This window comes from Lathyrus oleraceus, chromosome 6 (assembly GCF_024323335.1).
Source record: "Lathyrus oleraceus cultivar Zhongwan6 chromosome 6, CAAS_Psat_ZW6_1.0, whole genome shotgun sequence".
NCBI lineage: Eukaryota > Viridiplantae > Streptophyta > Magnoliopsida > Fabales > Fabaceae > Lathyrus > Lathyrus oleraceus.
Window position 1 is genome coordinate 385,310,506 of NC_066584.1, and position 24,387 is coordinate 385,334,892.

General features: G+C 33.6%; 1 protein-coding gene, 1 long non-coding RNA gene and 1 pseudogene across 7 annotated transcripts; 2 read left to right on the forward strand and 1 right to left on the reverse strand.

The window, feature by feature from the left end:
- The first annotated feature begins 988 nt into the window (after positions 1–988).
- LOC127093017 (transcriptional activator DEMETER) lies at positions 989–11,243 on the forward strand. Of its 2 annotated transcripts, none has more exons than XM_051031911.1 (21): positions 989–1,085; positions 1,436–1,540; positions 1,873–2,549; positions 2,992–4,449; positions 4,525–4,881; positions 5,733–5,823; positions 5,953–7,360; positions 7,449–7,528; positions 7,671–7,755; positions 7,847–7,938; positions 8,014–8,082; positions 8,182–8,218; positions 8,341–8,423; positions 8,720–9,139; positions 9,658–9,694; positions 9,782–9,839; positions 10,077–10,216; positions 10,319–10,384; positions 10,497–10,611; positions 10,711–10,749; positions 11,103–11,243. In XM_051031911.1, exons 2-21 carry the CDS (start codon positions 1,521–1,523, stop codon positions 11,204–11,206), a joined length of 5,436 nt encoding a protein of 1,811 aa, XP_050887868.1. In that variant the 5' UTR covers positions 989–1,085; positions 1,436–1,520; the 3' UTR covers positions 11,207–11,243. The 2 variants fall into 2 exon arrangements, with proteins under 2 accessions (XP_050887868.1, XP_050887869.1); XM_051031912.1 differs by lacking the exon at positions 989–1,085 and adding an exon at positions 1,122–1,361.
- On the reverse strand, positions 2,432–12,734 carry LOC127093018 (uncharacterized). 5 transcript variants are annotated; one of them, XR_007792386.1, is made up of 6 exons: positions 11,809–12,734; positions 8,707–11,443; positions 3,706–3,846; positions 3,379–3,571; positions 3,003–3,279; positions 2,432–2,564 (listed from the first exon to the last, which is right to left on the reverse strand). It is a non-coding gene; the product is annotated as an uncharacterized LOC127093018 (long non-coding RNA). The 5 variants fall into 5 exon arrangements; XR_007792387.1 differs by lacking the exon at positions 2,432–2,564 and having other exon boundaries at positions 3,133–3,279; positions 8,707–9,119; positions 11,809–12,730; XR_007792385.1 differs by lacking the exon at positions 2,432–2,564 and having other exon boundaries at positions 3,235–3,378; positions 3,475–3,571.
- A 3,313-nt stretch (positions 12,735–16,047) lies between these two features.
- On the forward strand, positions 16,048–19,251 carry LOC127095785 (uncharacterized; annotated as a pseudogene).
- The last annotated feature ends 5,136 nt before the right edge of the window (positions 19,252–24,387 follow it).

The window sequence follows — 24,387 nt, forward strand, 5'->3', positions numbered from 1 at the left end:
TAGAGCTAGCCCCAAGAATTGCTTTTACTTTCTTTTTAATATTCTTTGTATTCTTTTGTTGTTTAAATGTACTGGCAATAATAATAATAATAAAATTAATAATAAATAGTAAATTTCCACATGTCATATGTATCAAATAAATATTTTATATGAAGTATAAAATATTTTATTTTCGAAATAACTAAAAGGTAATGACTTGTAAAACTAATTTTCCTATGAACATTAAATACAATATTTTAAAATTGAAGAGTGAAGATTGTACAAAATAAGTCCTAATAAAGATCTGAAGAGTGTGACGGAAAATAAAAACTTGGATATTTAAATGGGTGAAAAGGAAAACAATAAAAAGGTTAATTGATATTATCAGTAAAAAAAAATACATTTTTGTCAAAAAAATAATTATTTATTTATTTATATTGAATAAGAGGAATATATAGAGAAAATAATATCGAAAACAAAAGGCATATATCAAGCATAGTTTTAATAAAAATAAAAATAATAATTGCTCAATACTTTAGCCTATCAAAAAAAATATTATTACTTTAAACAACACTTTGAAAATTATATATAATATTTAGACATTTAGTGTTTAAATGTGCTATGATATAATATCATATAGAAAGGTAAAACAATCGGGCAATAAAATTAGAAATTATATCCATGAATGTTCACCTAATATATCAGTGTGGTAACATCCACACATAGCTTAGATTTTTTTTCCTGTGACCAAAAATTAATAGAGCAATAACTATAATTCATAGAAGATAAAATCGGTACAGTAAATGTTAAAAAATAAAGCCTGAAAGGGTAGGGACAATTTGATTCTATGTTTTTGTAAAAAAATTATTAATTAATGGAATAAAAATAGAAGCAAAAGGTATTAGAGTGCTCAATTAAATTAAATTCTTTTATATACAAGGGGGTGTTCCATTATTAATTAATATATGTAGTAACATTTTTTTTATTTTTTTTATTTAATTTTCTCACTCCTATTGTTTCTCTCTCTAACTTACTATGTTTGATTCCAGCATTGACTAATGAGTATAGTTTGTGTCTTGTGAGGCGTTTACCACTGAAACAGATCGGTGAGCCAGCTTAGTTTGATATAATGTTTTGCATAATTAAGATATTAATGAATGCATGAAGAAAATTCATACTTTTTTTCTTACGTGTATTCTTCATTTCAAAGATTCTGAAGATTCTGTGTATAATACTCCATTGTGAGAAAATCTGATATTTTTAAATGAAAAATTAATTTTGTAAATATAGTAAGATTCATAACCACCCATAAAAATCTTCTTATGGTGTTTTCACTTTAACAGTTTCCATGTACAAGTCATTCATTTCAGCATTTAAAACAGGTCCATCCAATCTTTCATGCTTCAAGTGTGTTACTATTTTTATTGTTAAGTTGACACATTTGTGTAATGTTAAGGTGAAGAATGTGTTTTGGATTGGTGACAATGGAGTAAAACAGAAGGGTCTGTGATTGCTTTGGGATTTTGAAGAAATTTCTTCAGATGAATGAACAAAACAGCAAGTAAGATCCTCTATTGGCTTTATTGATTTCTAAATTTTGCATATTTGTATTTTCTTTTGTATCTAAACATGTTGAGTCAGTATAAATTTTGAGTAGGTAGGAGATTAGTTTATTGTTGGTGGCATCACTTGTTGATCACATACAGATTAAAGAACTTTAAATTTGAATGTTTTTTCTCTGTGGTCTCTATAATGCACTATCATATAAAATCGGGATTGTAGTTTTAAACCAATACTTGAGCTATAATATTAGCATATAGGTATCAGGCTAATGATTTGTAAGACATCTATTACAAGTGAAAGCAGAATTGTAATATTGTTTCTAACAAGCAGGATTTCAATAATGAACTTCGGCGAACAGCTTTTTGGTCAAGATGGGAAACAGTTTCAAATAAACAATTCATGGGTACCCATCACCCCTGAGAAACCGATTCAAATAAGAACTGATACGATATCAGACTGGCCAGCGAACCAAATGAGAAGAACAAACTATCAAGAATATCCTCTACATGGAAATGACTACATGAATAAGATGCTGCTGCATTACCATGGACCGTATCAGAATCCCCGTCTGATAGGGCAAACAGGCCAAATTGGAGAGTACAATAACTTCAGTGGCAATTCAGTCAGTAGAAACAGTGTTATCAATCAGATTGCAGACTCTTACACTCAGGCGCAGCATTATGAGAACAACGGATTGAACAATCATAGGTTGGAACTACTGCTCAAGAAGAACGCAACTGATATAGCTACTGCTAACAGGAATTTGGATACAAGCATCAACATGGCAGCAAGAAATCCACTGCTGCCAAAATTTTATCCCAAGTCTAATAATGATGCGAGTTATTCCTGTGCAGCTTCAGACATTGTGTACAGAGAAGCAAATAGATTTCTCATTCCAAATAGGAATTCTGAATTTAGAGGCAGCAATACAGATAATTTGCTCAACAATGACATTCACTGCTCAGTCACAAACCCAATGAAGGGCATCTTCTCTGAGGAATCCTATGGTAACTTCTTTTCTTCTATAATTCAAATTCAGAGATAAATTAGAGTGGTTACGATGTATTTTCTAATGTTATTTTAATTGAAATTTGGACAACTAAATCAGAAATATGTTAAACTGTTCAATTGATGTAATATCAAGCCACACAAACTTGTAGGTAATATTATCACCAAATTAGTACAAAAATTGAAAATAAACTAAATCTCTAAGAACTTTCTGTGTATGCCTGCCTGTTATATCAGTAATTCAAGGCTACTAGTTATATATGCCTTGAATCGTTGCTTTACATTGTCAGGGAAAAGGTAACCTACTAGTTATCTGGTAAGCAACAGTGAGAAACTGATAAATATTAATGATCCTATTTTTTTGTTGTTTAAAGAATACTCCCTGCATCCCATGAAAGCTTTCAGCAACAAATCGGTGAATGACAAAAACTGCTTTTACAGGTGATACTTACCCTGAGCATTATTTCAACTATGTGCCAAATGCAGAAGTTGATGCTACCACTAGTTTCACAAACTCCCTCCTATCAACACCAAAAACAATGGATCAGCTCAAGTTTGTTGAAAACCAGTTTGCACACTTACACGAGTTGTCGTGCGATCTTGACAACAATGCAATAGCTGAAAGCACAAGTCATGGGAAAGATTTTGCTCCATGCACGGAGAATGAAATCCAAGAATATTGTGATGGGCTTCTACAGCAAATTGTAGATTCTTCATCAGCAGTAATCTCTACAACACATGGGGATCAAAAGAGTTCGGTCAGCAACAACTGTGACAAGGTAAGTAACGAGATTTTTGACCTGAACAAGACACCTGAGCAGAAAGTACCTAGACGCAGAAAGCATAGGCCAAAGGTAATTAGAGAGGCCAAACCCAAAAGAAATACAAACCCAGCAAGTCAAAAGACAGAGATTAAGGAAAAACCACGCAGAAAAAGGAAGATTGTTGCAAAAACTGCAGCAACACCGGAGGCAGGTGTTATAAAAGACATGTGTGATTCAACGGCAGCAACTACAAAATCCTGCAGGAGAGCTCTAAATTTTGACTTAGAAAATAGTACACATGAAAGCCAGAGCAGCATGGTTTTTCAGCAAGAGATCTACCATATAAATGAGATGTATAGTGGAGCAAATATAAAGTATGATCCAAACTCACCTTTGATGATCAGTCAGCAGGATGACCTTGCCGTAGGACACCGACAACCCAGTAACAGAGATGATATTCCACTTCTATTGAAAGGAAAGGAATCAAATCCTTTCTTCTCGGAGAGAGAATCAACCATAACCATGTCAGAAACTACAAAAGAGCAGATAGCAAAATTTCCAGTCATTGAGAAAGGTCCAGCACAAGGAAAATCTAGTTTATGGCAGGAAAGAAATAGCGGATGCATGCAACAATACATTGATGCAAATGAAATTGGCAACACTCTCTTTCAATCAGAAACATGTTTTGAAAACACTCAGGAGACAGGGGAACTGAATTTTGAAAATACGTTTCAGTTGCTTAACAATCACTCCAACTCCATTGAAGCAAATGGTTCCAAGAGAAAATATTCTAACAGCACTAAGAACCAATGTCACTCATCCAGAAATCCACTTGGTGCTTCCTTGTGCCAAGAGATTTTACAAGTGGATGGAAACTTCAAAAGTACAACTCTTGCCAAAGGTTTCTTAAAGAAAAATAAAAGGAAAAGAACTCAAAATAAACTCCACTCAAAAGTCCACGGAGGATCTTCCAGCCAAATAAAGCCTAAAGGTGATTCACGGAAAGTAAGAAAAGAAGAAAAAATTGGGTCTCAATTGCAAAACGAGGAAATGACAAACTGCTGCATTGAAAGCAGTAGATTTGTAGAAAAGCAAAACAGAGCTGCCCGTACTGGTGATTCCTTTGCTATCTCAGGTAATGTGTGTTTGATAAAGAAAACGACTTTTAAGTAAACAAAATAATGATGATCATCTGTTTCTTCATTTTCAGGTGAGCGACACCAGATATATTCCACCCTGATGGACAGCATAGTTTGCCAACTGAATAGTCTCCACCTCAATGGGAGCAACACATCAGAGATGGAAGGACAAAAGGCACTTGTCCCGTATAAGGGAGATGGTTCTATTGTACCCTACCAGGAATTTGGATTTGAAAAGAAACGTAATCCAAGGCCTAAAGTGGACCTTGATCCAGAAACAGAGAGAACCTGGAAACTGTTGATGGGGATAGAAGGAAGTGAAGACCTTGAAGGAGCTGACAAGAAAAAGGAGAAGTGGTGGGAAGAGGAAAGAAATGTATTTCGTGGACGAGCTGATTCCTTCATTGCACGGATGCATCTTGTTCAAGGTACAAAACATCAAATTAAAGGCCCAAAACTTGTTGATAATATGCCTCTGGTTCTCTTCAATTTATGATGTTTGACACTGAGCTTGTCATTACAATGTCATTCGTATATATACTTCAATGTGTTAGAATTATAGGTTTTGGTAGTATAGTGTACTGAATATATGATAGAATAAATGTGATACAATACCTTAATGTTTCAACCAACAATAGGTCCAGTATTAGGAACTACTAGCAGAAGCACAGGCCAACTAAATACAATAAGACTAATAAGTAATAACTCTAATATTATAACAACGCAAATTCTAACAGTTCGTTTCGGAGTTAGGAGGGGAGGGGTTGATAGAAAAAGGAGGATAATCTCTCAACATTCATGGGGGTTTACATTTACCTATATGACTAAAATTAGGAAACTCGAAATATGAATGGAGGTAGGAATTTGGAGGCTTTTGGAAAGCTTTGAAAATTTTCCCAAATCCTTTTCTACTTTCTATAATACTCTCAAAACAAAACAAAAAATTAGTCATAAGCTATTATCTCTTCACCCCTCCAAAAACACTCTCAAACAAGGTGAGGGATTATCCTCCCTTTCTCTCCCCTTCCATAAAGCCCTACCATTTATTTCCTTCCTAACTTCCACAGAAAGGTGGGAAGATAGGTAAAGGCACACAACTAAAAATTGACAATAAAATCTTTTATATTTAATTAGCATCCTTCCAACAGAAGACTTTGACATTCAAATAGGATTAACAGAAAAAACAGAAGCCAGAGATTTATTGAAATTATTCACTTGATTGCTAAATTGTCCATTTGTCGGGATATGTTTGTAAATCAAATATACCTCTACTATGCAGGAGATAGACGTTTTTCAAAGTGGAAAGGATCTGTTGTTGATTCGGTGATTGGTGTTTTTCTCACTCAGAATGTCTCAGACCATCTTTCAAGGTAAGCTCATATAGCATCAGGTGTTTTCTACTTTTCACCACTCAGGTTGTTTTGCCAAAATTGCCAATGCTAGTAAAAGATGTTGTGCAAACCCCACTAAAACTTTATGTTTCACTCCTCTTTTTGCAGCTCTGCCTTTATGTCTCTAGCAGCAAGGTTTCCTCTTATGTCAAAAAGCAGCGATGTTGTCACACACACATTGGTTGAAGAGCCACAACACTGCATAGAAAATCAAGCTGACATAATAGCATCATATGAAAGAGGAAAATTAAATCCACCAACCTACTATATTGACTTTGAGATGCCACATCATACAGGAGAGTTTTTGAGAGACAGTAGAACTTCAAGGATAAATGACAGCATAATAAAGCCAAATAATCATAGCTCAGAGGAAGAATTCTTATCATCACAAGATTCTCTTGATTCCTCAGTTACTCAAGATACCAGAATTAGATCCAATTCAGAATCAGAAGTACGTAACAGTAGGTGTGAACCCAGCAAGGCTCAGTTCTTAACTTCAACAAATTCTCTAGAGGTAGGAAAAACCACTATGTTTCAGGAATTTTTCCATTGTGTAAACGGAGTATCACTGTTTGAAGAGAGAACCAATGGAAACCTACAACAACAACATGTGAAACAGAGTTCAAGAGTAGGCAGAAATGATATTCACAGTTTCCACTCAGCATCTGGCCATCCCTGCAGCTTTGGAAATCCACAAAAGCAACAACTCCCAGTAGCCCCTTCAACAAACTATGAATCATATTACTCATACATACAGGGTCTGGACACTTTTCAAATGAATGGTGAGGAGTTTTCTTGGCCTGACACTGCTTCCATACACAATGAATTTCAAGATAACAGTTATATGAGATTTGGCATCAACGGAGTTGGAGATAGTGTGGAGAAACCCACTGAGATACAGCATGGAAATGGAACATTAGAGTCTCCAGAGTTATCAACTATGAACCTTTACAGACCATTAAGCGAGCACTCAGCCTTTATAGGAAATACTTCTCAATCTAGATCTCATACAAACTATAATCAACCTTCACCTAACCATCACCTTGTGGGTCAGAAAACATTTCAATCAGAGGGCAAGACATATGCAGAATCATCAAATAATTCTCACATATTTGGCAAAGATCATGCAGGGAACGATCACAGCAATATATTAATGTGTGCAGAAGAAGTTTTTGACAGTGAAAAAATTATATCCACGGAAACCAGACAAGTATGCTCTGATAATATTCAGGCTGAAAAGAAGGCAAAGAAGCAAGTTTATCCAGGCCAAAAAGACAAAGAAGGAAAACTCAAGGTTCGAAAAGAAAGAAAAACAAAGCCTGAGGCCAACAAAAAGCATGAAGATGACTGGGACAAACTAAGGAAGGAGGTAGAAGAAAATGGGACAAAGATAGAAAGAAACACGGATACAATGGATTCACTGGACTATGAAGCAATAAGATGTGCCTCTGTTAAAGAGATATCTGATGCTATCAAAGAGCGAGGAATGAACAACATGCTAGCTGAACGAATCAAGGTATGTCCAACCACTCGAGTTTGTAGAACACTGAATTTTATAACTAAAATACAATATACTGAGATATAATACTTTTATGTCATGTCAGGAATTCCTGGATAGACTGGTTAGAGATCATGGAAGCATTGACCTTGAATGGTTAAGACATGCTCCCCCTGATAAAGTAAAGTAAGCCAAAATCTTTTATCACCATTAACCAATATCCTTCTAAGAAAGTTTCTATTTAGCAGACACTGCCAGCAAATAACAGAATATAATGCATATTAACCATGTCCTTTCTTCTGGTTTCCATATACAATATCAAATGCAGGGACTATCTGCTGAGCATGAGAGGGTTGGGGTTAAAAAGTGTGGAATGTGTACGGCTTCTGACACTTCATCATCTTGCTTTCCCGGTAAGGCTAATTTGAAATCCATTTCCTGCTTACTAGTATGCAAATCATTAAAACCCTTGCAATAACATGTTGCTATGCTCATGCCTTGAAGGTTGACACCAATGTTGGAAGGATAGCTGTTAGACTTGGATGGGTTCCTCTCCAACCACTTCCTGAAAAACTACAAATACACCTCCTTGAACTGTAAGTATCTTATTGACAGCCAGTAAGAAGATAAACATACCACAGATAGAAACTGCTAACTACTATTCTGTGCAGGTATCCAGTGCTAGAGTCTATTCAAAAGTATCTTTGGCCAAGATTGTGCAAACTTGATCAAAGAACCTTGTAATATCATAACTTCCCTAAAATCTGCAAAAACTAATACTAATAACTGCTTTATTATGCTAGCTGAATCTATAACTAATAGATATAACTGGAATGCAGGTATGAGCTACACTACCAGATGATTACATTTGGGAAGGTATGCGTAATTTCCTTCTACATTTAATATGGTATTCACAAAAAAAACATAGTTTTTGAACTAGCTTTGCTCCACAACCTTGAGATAAAAGGTTTAAAGTAGTTAATGTTCCAAATATGTAGGTTTTCTGCACAAAGAAAAAACCAAACTGCAATGCATGCCCAATGCGAGCAGAGTGCAGACATTTTGCCAGTGCTTTTGCAAGGTTAGCTACTCAGTATGCCAGTCGCATTACATATTGCAATCAACTTAATGCAAAATGCATGTGAAGCTATATATCAACCCATTTCATATTCTTCAAACAAAACAATCAGGTCACGAAAGTCTTTAAAAATTGCATCTGAAACTTTGAAGTCATAGCCAGTTTAAAAGAACAAATTCTGACATGTAAAAATAGACATGTCAGTTTAATGAGTCGTTACTTTCAGCGACAGTATTCTAGTATAAAGTGCATGACAGACTTATTATATTTCTATAAGACGACTAACCCTTTCAGTACAGTGCACGGCTTGCCTTGCCAGGACCAGAAGAGAAGCAAATTGTGAGCATGCCTGTTCCCATTGCAGATGAGAGAAACCCTCCAAATTTAAACCCGGTGATCCTATCTCTCCCTGGGAACAACATGAGCATTGAAGTGTGTCCTCAAAGCAAGCAGTGTGAGCCAATCATTGAAGAACCAGCAACACCAGAACAGAGTACAGAGGCATTAGAAAGTGACATTGAGGACTTCTTTTGGGAGGATCCTGATGAAATTCCTACTATCAATGTCAATCTCGAAGTGTTTGCGAAGAGTTTACAGAACCACATGCAAGAACATGAAGGTGACCAGTCTAAGGCCCTTGTTGCCTGGAATCCACAGTCTGCTTCCATCCCGACACCAAAACTGAAGAATGTGAGCCGGCTAAGAACAGAACATCAAGTGTAAGTACTAGCATTACATGCAACAGCAGCAAACCATCTTGCCATTAAAACACAAATCCAGCTAAATAATTAAATAGTTTTCTTTTATATTTTTCTAATTGAGCAACATACAAGTGTCCTAGAAAATTTAACTCAATCGGACTTTCGTTTGGACTGAGTTAATTTCAAGTTGAGCAACCAAAATGCAGAAACTAAATCATCATCCACGGGCTTACCGGTCCTGAATATAATTATATATTACCTTCATACATATGATTTTCTAAATTGTTTAAATTAAGTATTTTTGGAGATGCAAAGCATTTGGATATTCATTCTCAAAATGTAAGTCCAAAATGATATGGTGTTGTCGGACCTTTCTGATTTCTAGGCCTAGAAAATCTATATTTTAAATGACATCACTATAGTCATTGTCATAAGTAAACTCATTATAAATTCCTTGACTCTCTAGACTGTATGACTGATCTGTTTTCTTAATGGAAATTCAAATGATGCTTTCTAACATCCCCTGATTGCTGCAGATATGAACTTCCAGATTCACACCCTCTGTTGGAAAAGGTTAGTTATTCTTTTCTCTGTACTGAAACATTCAGTTATCAGATTGGGATATTTTTTTTATATTTGTTTATGTACAAAAATGTACAGATGGATAAGCGGGAACCAGATGACCCAAGCCCGTATCTTCTTGCAATATGGTCACCAGGTTAGCAGATGATACTTGTAATAAACTCGAGTAATACTTAATCATTAATAATAACTACAATATGCAAAGAATAGTCACCAAAAGCTACTCCTATACTAAAACCAAAGCACAAGGACAAGTACATCTAAAACGGACAAATTGAAAAGAAAAAATTTAAGCATAAGAAAGATCATACTCCGTATATGTTAGATCAAAGATAAAATGTTCACGCTCATATTTATGAAATTTAAATACTAGGTGAGACTGCAAATTCCATTGAACCGCCGCAAAGGAAGTGTGGATCGCAAGACTCAACCAGCCTGTGCAATGACAACACATGCTTTTCATGCAATAGCATTAGAGAAGCTAATTCACAAATTGTGAGAGGAACAATTCTGGTAATGATTAATAATTTCTGGATACGGACAGGGCAATGAAAGAACTATTTCCTAACCTTATAAATTTTGTAATAACTTTCACAAATGTTATCCCGTATACAGATACCGTGTAGAACAGCAACAAGGGGAAGCTTTCCACTCAACGGAACTTACTTTCAAGTTAATGAGGTGAGTGAAAATTATGTTCTGTTACTGTTCAGTAACCTAGACAGATATACCCTTGTTTTAAATTTCAATATTCACTACCAAGGATCTATAAAAACCTTTTTTTATCATGAAGTTATTTGCGGACCACGCATCCAGCATTGAGCCCATAGATATCCCTAGGGCATGGATATGGAATTTGCCAAGGAGGACAGTATACTTTGGAACCTCTGTATCGTCAATTTTCAAAGGTAGGGGGAAAAATCCACATGCTCATCTACTAATATCTATTCTAAACCGTTTTGTCTGAGAAGTTAAGAGTACTCACAAAAAACTCTTATGTCTACTAGGTCTATCAACCCCAGAAATTCAGCATTGCTTTTGGAGAGGTATGCAGACTGCCGTAAAATATTTGTTTTATTTTTTCTCTTATTACTCTGCAAAATTTTGATAACATATGAAAGAAAAACCATTTCAATTGGTTTTCAACATGGCACATTAGCTATCATCTACACTCACACAATGATTCCAAAAGCAATAAACTCCCAATCAAAAGATGGATCCAAATGTGTGTCTGCGCATCATTCTGGAATGACTCAATATCAGCCTAGTCAGCCAATAGTTCCCTAAAAACATCATGAGTACCATCCATTGTTAAAATAAGTGTAGTTCCCATATGCATCTAAGAAATATCAATGTTCAATCTTGTCATGCCTATTAACATTTTGATACTTCATTTCAGGATTTGTTTGCGTTAGGGGATTTGATCAACAAAAACGTTCACCTCGCCCACTTTTTGCCAGATTCCATTTTATAGAAAGTAAATTTGCAAAGACAAAAAAGTGAAAACGAGAATAATGGGAAATGTCGCTAGGAAATTTACCCACAAAAGCTAATATTGAAGATCAAACTGTCCCAACACCAGATGGGATTGCCGCCAGAGTGACAGGTGATCAACAACTAGCCTACTTTTGTATCTTCAACTATTCTTTCGCAAATGTGAAACAAGCACACAGCAAGGGATGAAAAAAGTACAATACTTTTCTGTTTAGGATGTGAAATCCTGCAACTAGTGGTATTGACCTGTATATCATTTATATTTAAGCATAAAACAGCAATTCATCACAAACATGCTGAAATTATATTGTAATTATTGCGTTATTATCAATAGAATAGTTCATTGATTATTTACATAAATTGAAGAAATGAGAAATCAAACGGAGTAGTTTACTTATGAATGTCCAATAGTTTGATCATTTTGATAAAAAGCACATAGTAAGTTGATAGGAAATATCAATAGAATAGTTCATTGATAATGAACATAAATTGCAGAGATGAGAAATCAACCAGAGTAGTTACTCGTGTATTTCAAGTAGTTTGATTATTTTGATAAAAATTACATAGTAAGTTGATAGAAAATATTACAGGAAGCAGAACAACAAATGTACCTTGGCACCTCCTATCAACCGAGATATTTAATATGTGAGGACTAGATCATCACAGGCATAGACAAGTCAGGGCCAGTCCTTATAAATTGAGTGCCCTGGGAGAACCAAGAAGATGGTGTCTTTATAACTATTTAAATATCATTCACTATGAAGTTTTTTTGCAAAATCATTAATGATTCTTCCATAGTTTGGTAGTTGGTATTCAATCTTTGCGCCAAATCTAACATTAGTACTCTTCTTCTTGCTTTTGCCAAGAAATAAGATTCTCTCCAATTAGAAAACAATAACCAAATGTAGAATGATGATCCCTGGTGCATCCAACTTAATCCAGATGGCTAGAGAAAATGTGTAAAACATCTTTATCAATTTTAACAAATCTAAAATGATTTTTAAAAAAAAACATCTCAGCTACTTAACTAAATAAGAAAAATATTGAAAAGTAAAAACAATTATATGAGTCGGGTGATCGAATTCATGTGTTCGAAAGTTAGAACTTGTTACTTGATCCCGGGTTGAGCATGACTTTCATCGGTTTGGTTTGGATTTGACCCTAGCAAAGAAAAATCCTAAACCTACTAATTGATTAGGGTTGGAGTATTGGATTCACTTGGTTTACCTGGACCGTTACTATGTTTAGTATCAAACCATTAGCATCAATCACATCAAACCATAATCATAACTGAAAGTGCGAGAGATGTTAACTGTACCGGGAGCTAGAGTGCGAGATCTTCGATTTCTAAATAACCGGAGATTTTCGTAGCATCCGAAGAAGGTGATGAGGAAAAATTGGGGAGAATTTGGTAGAGAGAAGTAGGAAGATGAAATGATAGAGAATTAGGGTTTGAAAGAGTGAGGAGTACGCAAAACAAGTGTCGTTCTTGCAACTTGCCGCCATTTGTTATTTTCCCTCCCTATTTTTATTTTTCAAAAAATGAATTTTTCTTTTTTTTTCTCCTCACTTACCGTAATCTATACTTCTATTATAATATATATATATATATATATATATATATATATATATATATATATATATAATATATATATATATATATATATATATTATATATATATAACAATATGGAAAAACTTGGTTTTGGTGTAGTCCTTTTTTCTACCATTTTTACCCTTATTTTATTGTATATTTTACTTATTAAACCACTATTATCAACTTCTATATAACTTCTTATTATTAACTTTCACTTCTATTATTAACTTTCACATTCTGTAATTTTTTTAAATTATATTTGCATATAAAGTATGATTTATATGTATCCATTATACTCTTTATATTTATTTATTTTTTCTTTTATTTTAAATGGATAAAATTTATTGTTACATGCATGTTGACTATAAAAGAAAAATATTTATATAACTTGCGGCAATAACTTCCACTTAATATTAACTCCGTCTCTCACTTCCACTTTTTATTATTAACTTCCACATACTGTAATTTTTTAAAATTATATTTAAATATAAAATATGATTTATATTTAGAGATTAATTGAAATACATTGTCAGTGTAAAAGGGTTTTACACCATCACTTAATTATAGACGTTGGATATTAAAAAAAAAATTAACTTTTATTTAAAAAATCTATAAAGTAATACAAACGGGTGATGGTGATGAACCGACGGTGTAAAACTTTTTATACTGACAGTGTATAGTAATTAATCTCTTATATTTATCCATTATACTCTTTATATTTATTTATTTTTTCTTTTATTTTTAATGAATAAAATTTGTTGTTACATGTTGACTATAAAAGAAAAATATTTATATAACTTGCGGCAATAACCTCCTCTCTCACACATACAACTGGTTTTTAATTTTTCAACTGATCCCCACACAATTATTTAATCTTTAAATACCTTAAAATTAGAATGCTTTGGAATCATAATTGTTTTCTATTTCTTCAGACAAAACGAAGGTTGAAAGGTTATATATATATATATATATATATATATATATATAATATATATATATATATATATATATATATATATATATATATATATATATATATATATATATATAGGTTAGTTTTTTTTCTTCATTTGAATATTAATTAGTATTCTTTTTTACATTTCTCATTTAGTTTCATTCTTACAGATTATAAGAGTTCAATATTACTTTAAAATCTGAATGCTTTGGAATCATAATTATTTTCTATTTCTTCATACAAAATGAAGGTTGAAAGGTTTCAAACAAAATGAAGGTTGAAAGGTTATATATATTGGTTAGTTTTTTCTCTTCATTTAAATATTACTTTAAAATCAGATTTTAAGAGCATTTCTCATTTAGTTTCATTCTTACAAATTTTAATAGTTCAATATTACTTTAAAATCAGAATGCTTTGGAATCATAATTGTTTTCTATTTCTTCACACAAAATGAAGGTTGAAAGGTTTCAGACAAAATGAAGGTTGAAAGGTTATATATATATTGGTTAGTTTTTTCTCTTCATTTGAATATTAATTAGTATTCTTTTTTACATTTATCATTTAGTTTCATTCTTACATATTTTCAGAGTTCAATATTAAAGTAATATAATGTTTTTGTTTTGACGTCTAAAATTGTGTTACCCTTAATGTTCAATATAGTTGTTGATCATGGATTAAAAAATCAGTGCAATACATGCCCTGTTATTTCTTATTTAGAAGAAAAGAAGAAAAATAGAGTAAGTTATTTATCCTTACAACAACTATATTGCAGATATGGATACAAATGATAAAAAAAATTGTGAAGTTGATTTTCTTTTATTGTTTGTTGTTCTCAATTCTCACACATCTTTGGTTCTAATTTTCAGTTCTATTTACAAGATTATGCTCATACTTTAGTAATTGTAACTATTTTTGGTTACTTAATTCTTAATTATTTTGTTGTTTTTTATTCATGTCTTTGGTTTTAGAAGAAGATCGCATTGTCGTAATGAAAAAAATATATTGATGGAATGAGCAGATGAAAGATATATAGGTGAACCAGTCATGCGGAACTTTCAATTTTTATTGTTTGTGCAATTCAAATGATAATCTTATAAAAGCAAAGTGGATGAGAAAAATAAATAATACATCTCATCACGCAGAGGACTTCCAATAGCAATGTATATAGACAAAAATCCTCTCCTATTTCTTCTTTGTTTTTATACATTTTTTAGTATTGTTAATTTTTTTCCAATTGTTTATCTATCTTTTCAATTGATGTGTTTCTATTCCATTTTTATTCAATTCAATTTTTATTATTAATGATCTTTGTTATTGTTAACATTCTCTTTCTCAAATTTTATTCTTGATGTTTGATTGTAAGTAAATTATAATTTTCAATGATTCTCTATCTTATCTCGTCACATACGTCAACAGATTCTCATTCTCACCATCATTAAAGAAGCAATTTGTAAGAAAAATAAAGGTAAAATATTTCCGTTATTTCATTGTATAATTTATGTGATAACTTTCATAAAATTAACTACTATTAACTTCCATAAATTCAATTTTTGTAGACAGAGTATCACTTACTTGCATCAATAATAAATTTAATCATAGTAGAAAAAGCACTATAAAAACTTGCATCAACATATGAAATCACTATAAAAACTTAATTGCATCCACATGAAGTTTAATCACAATAGAAAAATGTTATTTATTTCAAATCTATTTTTTTCTAATTTATCTGGTGATTGTTTGTCAGGAAATAATAGATGACAATCAAATATATGTAGAATCAACCATAGTATGTGAATCAACCATTATGTGAATCAACCATTATCATCACTATGAACCTTGAAAATTCAGATTTCTTTTTTAATTTATTCATATTTTTCATTTGTAAATTTTATTAATTTATTAGTAATAAACATATTAAACATACAAAGTTTGGATAAAACTAGCGTCCAGACAGACACTCGCGTGCCCGTCTGTCCGCTTTTTTAATACACATCATTGAAAATATAAACGATATTTTTTATTTAAATATAATTTAGTTTTTAAAAAATAAAGCATGTGGAATTTATTAATAGAAAGTTACGTGGAAGTTAATAATAGTGGTTTTATTGGAAGTTATTAGGTAAATTATACAATAAAATAAGGGTAAAAATGATAGAAAAATAGGCTACACCAAAAGAAAGTATTCCCTTTATATTCGTAGTCAATATTCAAGATTAATTTATTAGTAATAAACATATTAAAAATACAAAGTTTGGATATTTTTAAATACTACATTTAATTTTACAGATAAAATAATATAATGGAAAATATTCGTAGTCAAGATTCAAGACAACGTCAAAGAGAAAGACGGACACAAAATGCAAGACATCGAAGACAGCGGATGAGTGTTGAGCAAAGACAAGAAGAATTGGCTAGAAGGCGTTCGAATTATAGACAAAATAAAGACAAAGGAAAACAAGTTCAAACATGTGATCTTTTTGATATGAGAACCATGATGTCATTTCAAGACTTGACAAATGCCAATTTTGCTTCTCGGTTTTATCAAAGAGCACATGACAATGAAGCTGGACCGAGTACCACATATGTCAGTCGCGTTCCATCCACGGGTTAGAAACTTTAAATTATTATATAGATTATACTTTAGTACTTTATGTTTAAAAAAATATCAATTAATTATGCAAAAATAATTGGATGATATGTTAATTCAATACTAATTTACAGATCAAAATTTTACATACCCGATTTTCCAACAAAATGATAACCACGAAGCAAGACCATTTATAAGAAATATTGATGACAATGATTGTGGTAAGTATAATTCTGTCTATACTCAAATTGATGGTAACACACATTTAGATTTATACATTGTTGCTATTTTTCATCTATAACTCTATATTGAAGTCAATACTTTCTTTTATAGAATCACATTCGCAAAATATTAATTCACCTGTTGAAACTCACGAAACACAAACAGTTTTTGATCAAGGTATGATTATGTATTTTTAATCCATACCATATATTGTATGTTTTTATTTAAATATTATTTCATGTTAGTCACCATGTATATAATAAGTATATTTATTTAATGCATGTTTGTATGTAATAAAACACAGAATCAAGATATATTTTTCAAGTAAGACATAACATTGCTAGAAATTTTCGAAATACTGTTATGACAATAAAATCCCTACTTCCTACTTCGAGTGAGTGTAGACGATGCAATGCAAAATTGTTTCATAGAGAATCTCAAGATATGTGTTGCAAAGGTGGAAAGGTGACAATTTCACAAGTGCCTGTTCCTGACGAGTTGTTACAGTTATTTTTAGACAGTTCTACTAAAGGCAGACATTTTAGACAACATATTAGAAGTTACAACCATGTAATGTCGTTTACTTCACTAGGTGTTCATGTCGACGAAAGTTTGGTTGCAACTGGTCGTGGTATTTACACATTTCGTGCTCAAGGCGCAATTTATCACAAAATAGGAGGTTTTCATCCGAATCAAGGTTCAAGGCCACGTTACTTGCAGTTATACATTTATGATACCGATCATGAGCTTCAAAATAGGATGAGGAAAAACCCAATACTTAACCAAGTCGTAGTGTATAAATTGCAAAAACTACTCCACCAATGCAACCCGTTTGTCATCATGTTTAGGCAGCTTGCACTAGAGCCAAATATTGAACAATGTAGGTTACTCATTAAAGAACGTCCATCGAATCAACTCCAATATAGTCTCCCTTCAGCTTCCCAAGTCGCAGCAATTGTTATAGGCGGTGGTGATGAAGATACAATAGAACGTGGAAGAGATATAAATGTCATCAATTATGATGGAAAGCTAACAAAGGTTCAAGAAACAATGGGGTATTATGATCCTTTACAGTATCCTATATTGTTACCCTTCGGAACATATGGTTGGGACATAGAAACAAAAACTATTGTTGGAAAAAATGTTACATGCCGAGAGTACTACAGTTATGTGCTTCAGGTACATGCTGAACTATTTTTCTAAGAAATATACTTCTAAATGTGTGAAAAAATAATTCAAGATTAATTATTTTATTCAATGTAGATTCGTCGTCACGATCAATCTGTATTGTTAAAATCGGGTCGACTTTTATAATAGTATGTTGTAGACAATTATGTAAAGATTGAGACATGAAGGTTGAGATGGATCCGAAGAAATCAAAATAATATTCGGTCTGAGGTATATCAGGGGTTACAAGATGCATTGCACGATGGGGAGAATAACGCAGGTATTTAATATAACATATTATATTTATACCTGAAGAGTGTATACTTTATGTTTATACCACTATCCACACATTTAATTTTTATACTTTTCATATATTTCTATAGATAATGTCGGACAAAGAACAATGTTGCCATCGTCATTTATTGGCAGTAAGCGAGATATGACACAGAGATACCAAATGGTATGGCCATTGTTCTTAACAATGGTAAGCCAGACATATTCCTTACAATGACATGCAATCCTTCTTGGATTGAGATAACTTCCGAACTAGGCATCCATCAAACCCCACAAGATCGACCTGATTTGTTAACAAGAATTTTTCGATCAAAATTTGAGCAGTTGAAGGATGATGTCATTAACAAAGGAGTCTTAGGGAGGGTTAAAAGTTATATGTATGTAACCGAATTTCAGAAACGTGGACTACCACATGTGCATATGCTACTCATCTTGGATACTGATGACAAGTTACAGGAACTTGAAGAGTATGATAGTGTGGTGAAAGCAGAAATACCACGACATGAATCTGAACCAGAATTGTATGAAGCTGTGTTAAAACACGTGATCCACGGGCCATGTGGAGTATTGAATCAAAGCTCTCCGTGTATAAAAAATGGTCATTGTAAAAAAAGATACCCAAAAGACTTTTGTGAAGAGACGCGTCAGGGAAATGACTCATATCCTGAGTACATGAGAAGGTTTAGTGATCCCATTTTTTAAAATAGAAATAAGTCTGTTGATAATAGATGGGTGGTTCCTTATAATCCATGGTTGTTGTTGAAGTACGATTGTCACATCAATGTTGAGATTTGCAGCAGCATCAAAAGCATTAAATATTTGTATAAATATGTTGACAAAGGTCCTTATCGAGTTGCAATGGAGGTTCACAGAGGTACAGGTATAGATGAGGTTCAACAATATGTTGATGCAAGATGAATTTGTGCTCCAGAGGCATTGTGCACAATTGTATGTTGCTTTATCAAGAGGTGTTTCGCGGGTTGCAACAAAAGTGCTAATTAAAGACGAAAAAGTAGAGGGGGGAGAAGGGGATTTTACCAAAAATATAGTTTTTAAAGAAATTTTGTTGTCACAACCTCAGGTATTTATCCATTATGTTTAATCGTTTAACTATACTTTTTCAATGTCACACTTGGCGTGTACTCACTAGATTACACTATATTTTTTACTATATTAATTTACTTCATTTGTTTTGCAGTGAAAAGAAAGATATTTATGAGTTCAGTTCGGTGATTGACATTCCTATTAAGCAACAATGTCACTTAATATCTCTGTTAATGTTTATTTGCTTAATAAACTGTGAGAAATATTTTTTTTCTTATTGTTTTGAACAATCTATAACAATATATAAACACAAATTTTAATTTTGGTGTAACCTATTTTGATTTTCCATAATACGGTATTTCTAACCATCAAATTATTCCACTCACATTATTGATTTTCTTGAAAAAACCGGTTGAATATAATCATGTCACAATGCGGTTTTCTCAATTCAAACCAAATTTAATGCGCGAATATTACATATTGCAAACAAAATTTAATGTGTATATGAATAAATATCATATGTTTCATCATATAATTAGTTTATATTAAAATCAAATTTATAAAAAAAAGACGCTGCTAATATTTTCACCCGTTAGCGCAATAAAAAAAAAGCGGACAAACGGGCACGGAGTGCCCGTTTGGACGCTAGTCAATAATAAAGTGAAAACATGAATTTGATATAGTTTTTTTCTTCCAAATATATCCTTTTTAATTTTATTTTAAATTTTAATTTCTCTTTCTCACACACGGAGGTTATACAACATTTTATTATTTTTCACACTATTATTTTTAAGTATTTTATAAATAATTAAAATTTTATACTAATAATAAAAGAAAAGTATGAATTTGATGTAGTTTTTTTTTCTTTCAAATATATTCTTTTTAATTTTATTTTAAATCTTAACTTCTTTTTCCCATAAACGGCGATTATACAACTGTTTATTATTTTTCACACTATTATTTTTAAGTATTCTATAAATAATTAAAAATAAAAATTAAATAAAATAAAAAATATAATACGATTTATGTTATATGCGAATCAGTAATTGAGAAACGTGTTCGTCTGGACACTAATGCTACATAGTGACACGGTTACACTTTGATTGGTTGGGGTGATTTTGTGAAGAGAGAAGTTGATGAGAAATTACTCATTTCTGTTAAGGATAAGCACATATTATTCACATTAAAGAAGGTCAAACCCAAGCAAACATGTGCTGGCAATGCATATCCATATAGCTGTCAAAGTATATCAGGAAATTGTATCATAATTGTATTTAAAATAGGATCTCTATTATAGGCAATTATAGACTAGACAATTATAGGTAATTAGTATACAGATTCTTGTACTCTTTATATATATATATATATATATATATATATATATATATATATATATATATATAATATATATATATATATATATATATATATATATATATGTACATCATTACAAGAAAAATACACAACAAAATTCCTTTCTTCATATGGTATCAGTTTTTCTCTGGTTAATATCCCTCAGTTTGTGTTTATCATCCTGTTTCAATCCTTCTTCATCGACTCACTCACTCACTCGGATCATCATGTCCGACGTTCCACCACCCAGCATCCCAACCCCTTCACAAAACCCTCCGATCCATGACCAATCCGCCACCACCTCCAACACTGATCCCTGCGTCATTCATCATTCCGACAACCCTGCAACTGTCCTTGTTACACCTTTGCTCACGGTCGACAACTATGGTTCATGGAGCCGAGCCGTAACAATGGCACTTCGTGCCAAAAACAAATTCGGGTTTGTCGATGGAACCCTAACCTGTCCAAAGAAGGCCGATGATATCTCTAAGTGGCGCCGCTGCAACGATATGGTTGCAAGCTGGATTCTCAACTCGGTTTCAACCTAGCATTCTCTATGCTGAAACGGCAACACAAATCTGGACCGATCTCAAGGAGCGTTTATCTCAGTCCAACGCTCCGAAAATCTATCAATTGAAACAATCTATCTCTGCCCTAAAACAAGAGGGCATGTCTATATCTCTGTATTTTACTCAGTTGAAATCTCTCTAGGATGAACTCCATTCCATCGCACCTACCAAACCGTGCATCTGCAGTAATGCCAAGAGTACCATTGATCAACAAAATCAGGACCGGGCCATGGAATTTCTTCAGGGCGTCCATGACCGATTCTCGGCCGTCCGCAGCCAAATTCTCCTCATGGATCCTTTTCCTTCAATTCAGCGTATTTATAACATTGTACGCCAGGAAGAGAAACAACAAGAGATTAATTTTCGACCCCTCCCTTCTGAGGAATCAGCAGCGCTTCAAGCTTCTAAAGTGCATTATCGCACTCAAGGCAAACGGCAGCGTCCGTAATGTGAGAATTGCAATAAGTATGGTCACACTATTGCTACTTGCTATCAGATTCATGGCTTTCCAAATAAGCCACCAAAGAAATCTGAGCCACTCTCATCTACTTCCGCTAATCAACTCTCAAGCGCACAATACCAAAAACTCCTATCTTTCTTAGCCAAAGAGGACACTATGGGATCATCTGTGAATTTAGCAGGTACCGCCTTTACTTGTGTTCCTTTTTCTTGGATTATTGATTCTGGCGCTTCAAATCACATATGCACATCTCTTTCTTATTTTTCTTCATATTCACTTGTTCATAAAAATATACTTGTTCAATTACCCGACGGCTCTCACGCGTCCGTGAAACACATCGGCAATATTCATTGCTCGCCGTCACTTACACTCACGAATGTTTATCACATTCCATCTTTCAAATATAATCTATTATCTCTTTCACAATTAACAAAATCAATACATTGTGATATTATTTTCTCATCCTCTGGTTGCATATTTCAGGACCGAGCAACGAAGAAGACGATTGGTCGGGGTAGTGCTCGGAATGGACTCCTCTACCTGAATGAAGAACCACCATTAAATAAAGATGACAAGGATCACTATTGCCTTGACCATCCATCCAGTTCTTTTTTTAGTTCTAAGCAATGTAATAAGGCTGACCTATGGCACCTACGCCTCGGTCACCCATCTATTTCCCGCTTTCAATTTATTGTTAAGAACTCTCCAAATATTAATGCGAATAAAGATTTTGTTTGTGACGTTTGTCCGCGTGCAAAACAATCACGTTTACCTTTTTCTTCAAGAACATCATATTCATCTCATTGTTTTGAGTTAATTCATGTCGATATTTGGGGTCCATTCTCTACTCCATCACACAATGGATCACGATATTTTTTAACAATTGACGACGATTATTCACGATGTACTTGGTTATATCTCATGCAACATAAATCTGAAACATTTACTACGCTAATTCATTTTTTTAATCAAATCAATCGCCAATTCAACACTAAAATTAATAAAATTAATTCCGGCGATGGGGGCATCTTTCTTCCCCAACTTCAAGCTATTCGTTCCGACAATGGTTCGGAGTTTTTGTCCAAACAAATCCAAACATGGTTTCATGATCATGGCATTATTCATCAACGCAGCTGCGTTGCAACCCCTCAACAAAATGACGTTGTGGAGCGCAAGCATCGCCATCTTCTCAACGTCGCAAGAGCATTATGTTTCCAAGCGAAATTACCCCTTTCCTTTTGGGGTGAATGCGTACTCACTGCCGCTTATCTCATAAACAAACTTCCTACTCCCATCCTGAAATATAAATCTCCTCATCAAATTTTACTCGGTTCTCCTCCTTCATACTCATCACTTCGTGTGTTTGGATGTCTCTGTTTTGCCAAAAATATGAACATTCAACACAAATTCGATGAACGAGCCAAACCCGGTATTTTTGTCGGTTACCCTTTTAATCAAAAAGGATACCGCATCTACGATATGCACACTCGCAAAATATATGTCTCTCGCGATGTTCAATTTTTTGAAACCATGTTTCCATATCACGACCTTCAAACTCCTTCCATCGCTAACGACATAAGCATCAACACTCAAATCCTTGATTGTGAATTTGATGATTCCTCTTCCAACTTATCACCTGCATCAAGTATCTCTCCCGGCATTAGTCATCATGATGACACAATTGTGCCCACTCCCACCCCTCAGGATGATAACTCATCGAATATTCCATCCATTCTTGTAGAAACTCCCAACAACATTCACCTACAGCGATCAATCCTGCAGAACGTCGTTATCCTCAACGTCTTCGTACTCCTTCTGTTCGCCTCACGGACCACGTATGTGACATTAATAATGTCACATCACAGAGTGCCTTCCCATTAAAGAATTATTTCTCTTTATCCAATTTGAGCACTTCTCATCGAGCTCTTCTTGTTAATATCATTGAAAATAAAGAACCAACATCTTATTCTCAAGCTATCAAATCAGCTGAATGGCGTGACGCTATGGCTAAAGAAATCCACGCCCTTGAATCCAACAACACTTGGGTTTTATCTCCTCTCCCGAATGGCAAAACCGCCATAGGTTGTAAGTGGGTATACAAAATTAAATATCACTCTAATGGTACCGTTGAGCGATATAAGGCTCGTTTAGTCGCCAAAGGCTACAATCAAGTACATGGTATTGACTACCATGAAACATTCGCACCGGTTGCCAAACTTGTCACGGTTCGACTACTTCTCTCCATTGCTGCCATTAAAAACTGGCCGTTACACCAACTTGATGTTAACAATGCTTTCCTACAAGGAGACCTTAATGAAGAAGTTTACATGAAATTACCACCTGGCTTCGCTCATAAAGGGAAACCATGTGTTTGCAAATTAAACAAATCCATCTATGGTCTCAAACAGGCATCCCGTCAATGGTTCTCAAAATTCTCCACCACCCTCATTCAAAAGGTTTTCATCAATCCATCTCTGATTATAGTCTATTCACTTTCAAAAGTAATCACACGACTATATTTGTACTCGTTTATGTAGATGACATCATCATCACTGGAAATAACGAAGATGCTATCTCCGACATCAAGAAATTTCTCGCCCAGGCCTTTTCCATCAAAGATCTTGGAAATCTTTCATACTTCTTAGGTATCGAAGTATCCCGTTCTAAAAAGGGAATATTCTTATGTCAAAGGAAATATACACTTGACATTTTATCCGACTCTGGTATGACTGGTTGCTGACCATCAGATTTTCCTATGGAGCAACACCTCCGTCTACGGCCCAATGAAGGAAGCCCTCTTCCTGATCCGACAATCTATCGTCGCCTCATTGGTCGTCTATTATATTTAACAGTGACACGGCCCGACATCCAATACGCTGTTAACACTCTCAGTCAATTCATGCAATCTCCATGTACAACTCATCTCGATGCGGCCACACGAGT

Coding starts and splice junctions, on each gene's coding strand:
- LOC127093017 (XM_051031911.1), top strand. CDS start 1,521: ATGAATGAACAAAACAGCAA. Junction 7,529..7,670: donor GCTCCCCCTGATAAAGTAAA/GTAAGCCAAAAT, acceptor TATCAAATGCAG/GGACTATCTGCTGAGCATGA. Junction 10,612..10,710: donor TGTATCGTCAATTTTCAAAG/GTAGGGGGAAAA, acceptor TATGTCTACTAG/GTCTATCAACCCCAGAAATT.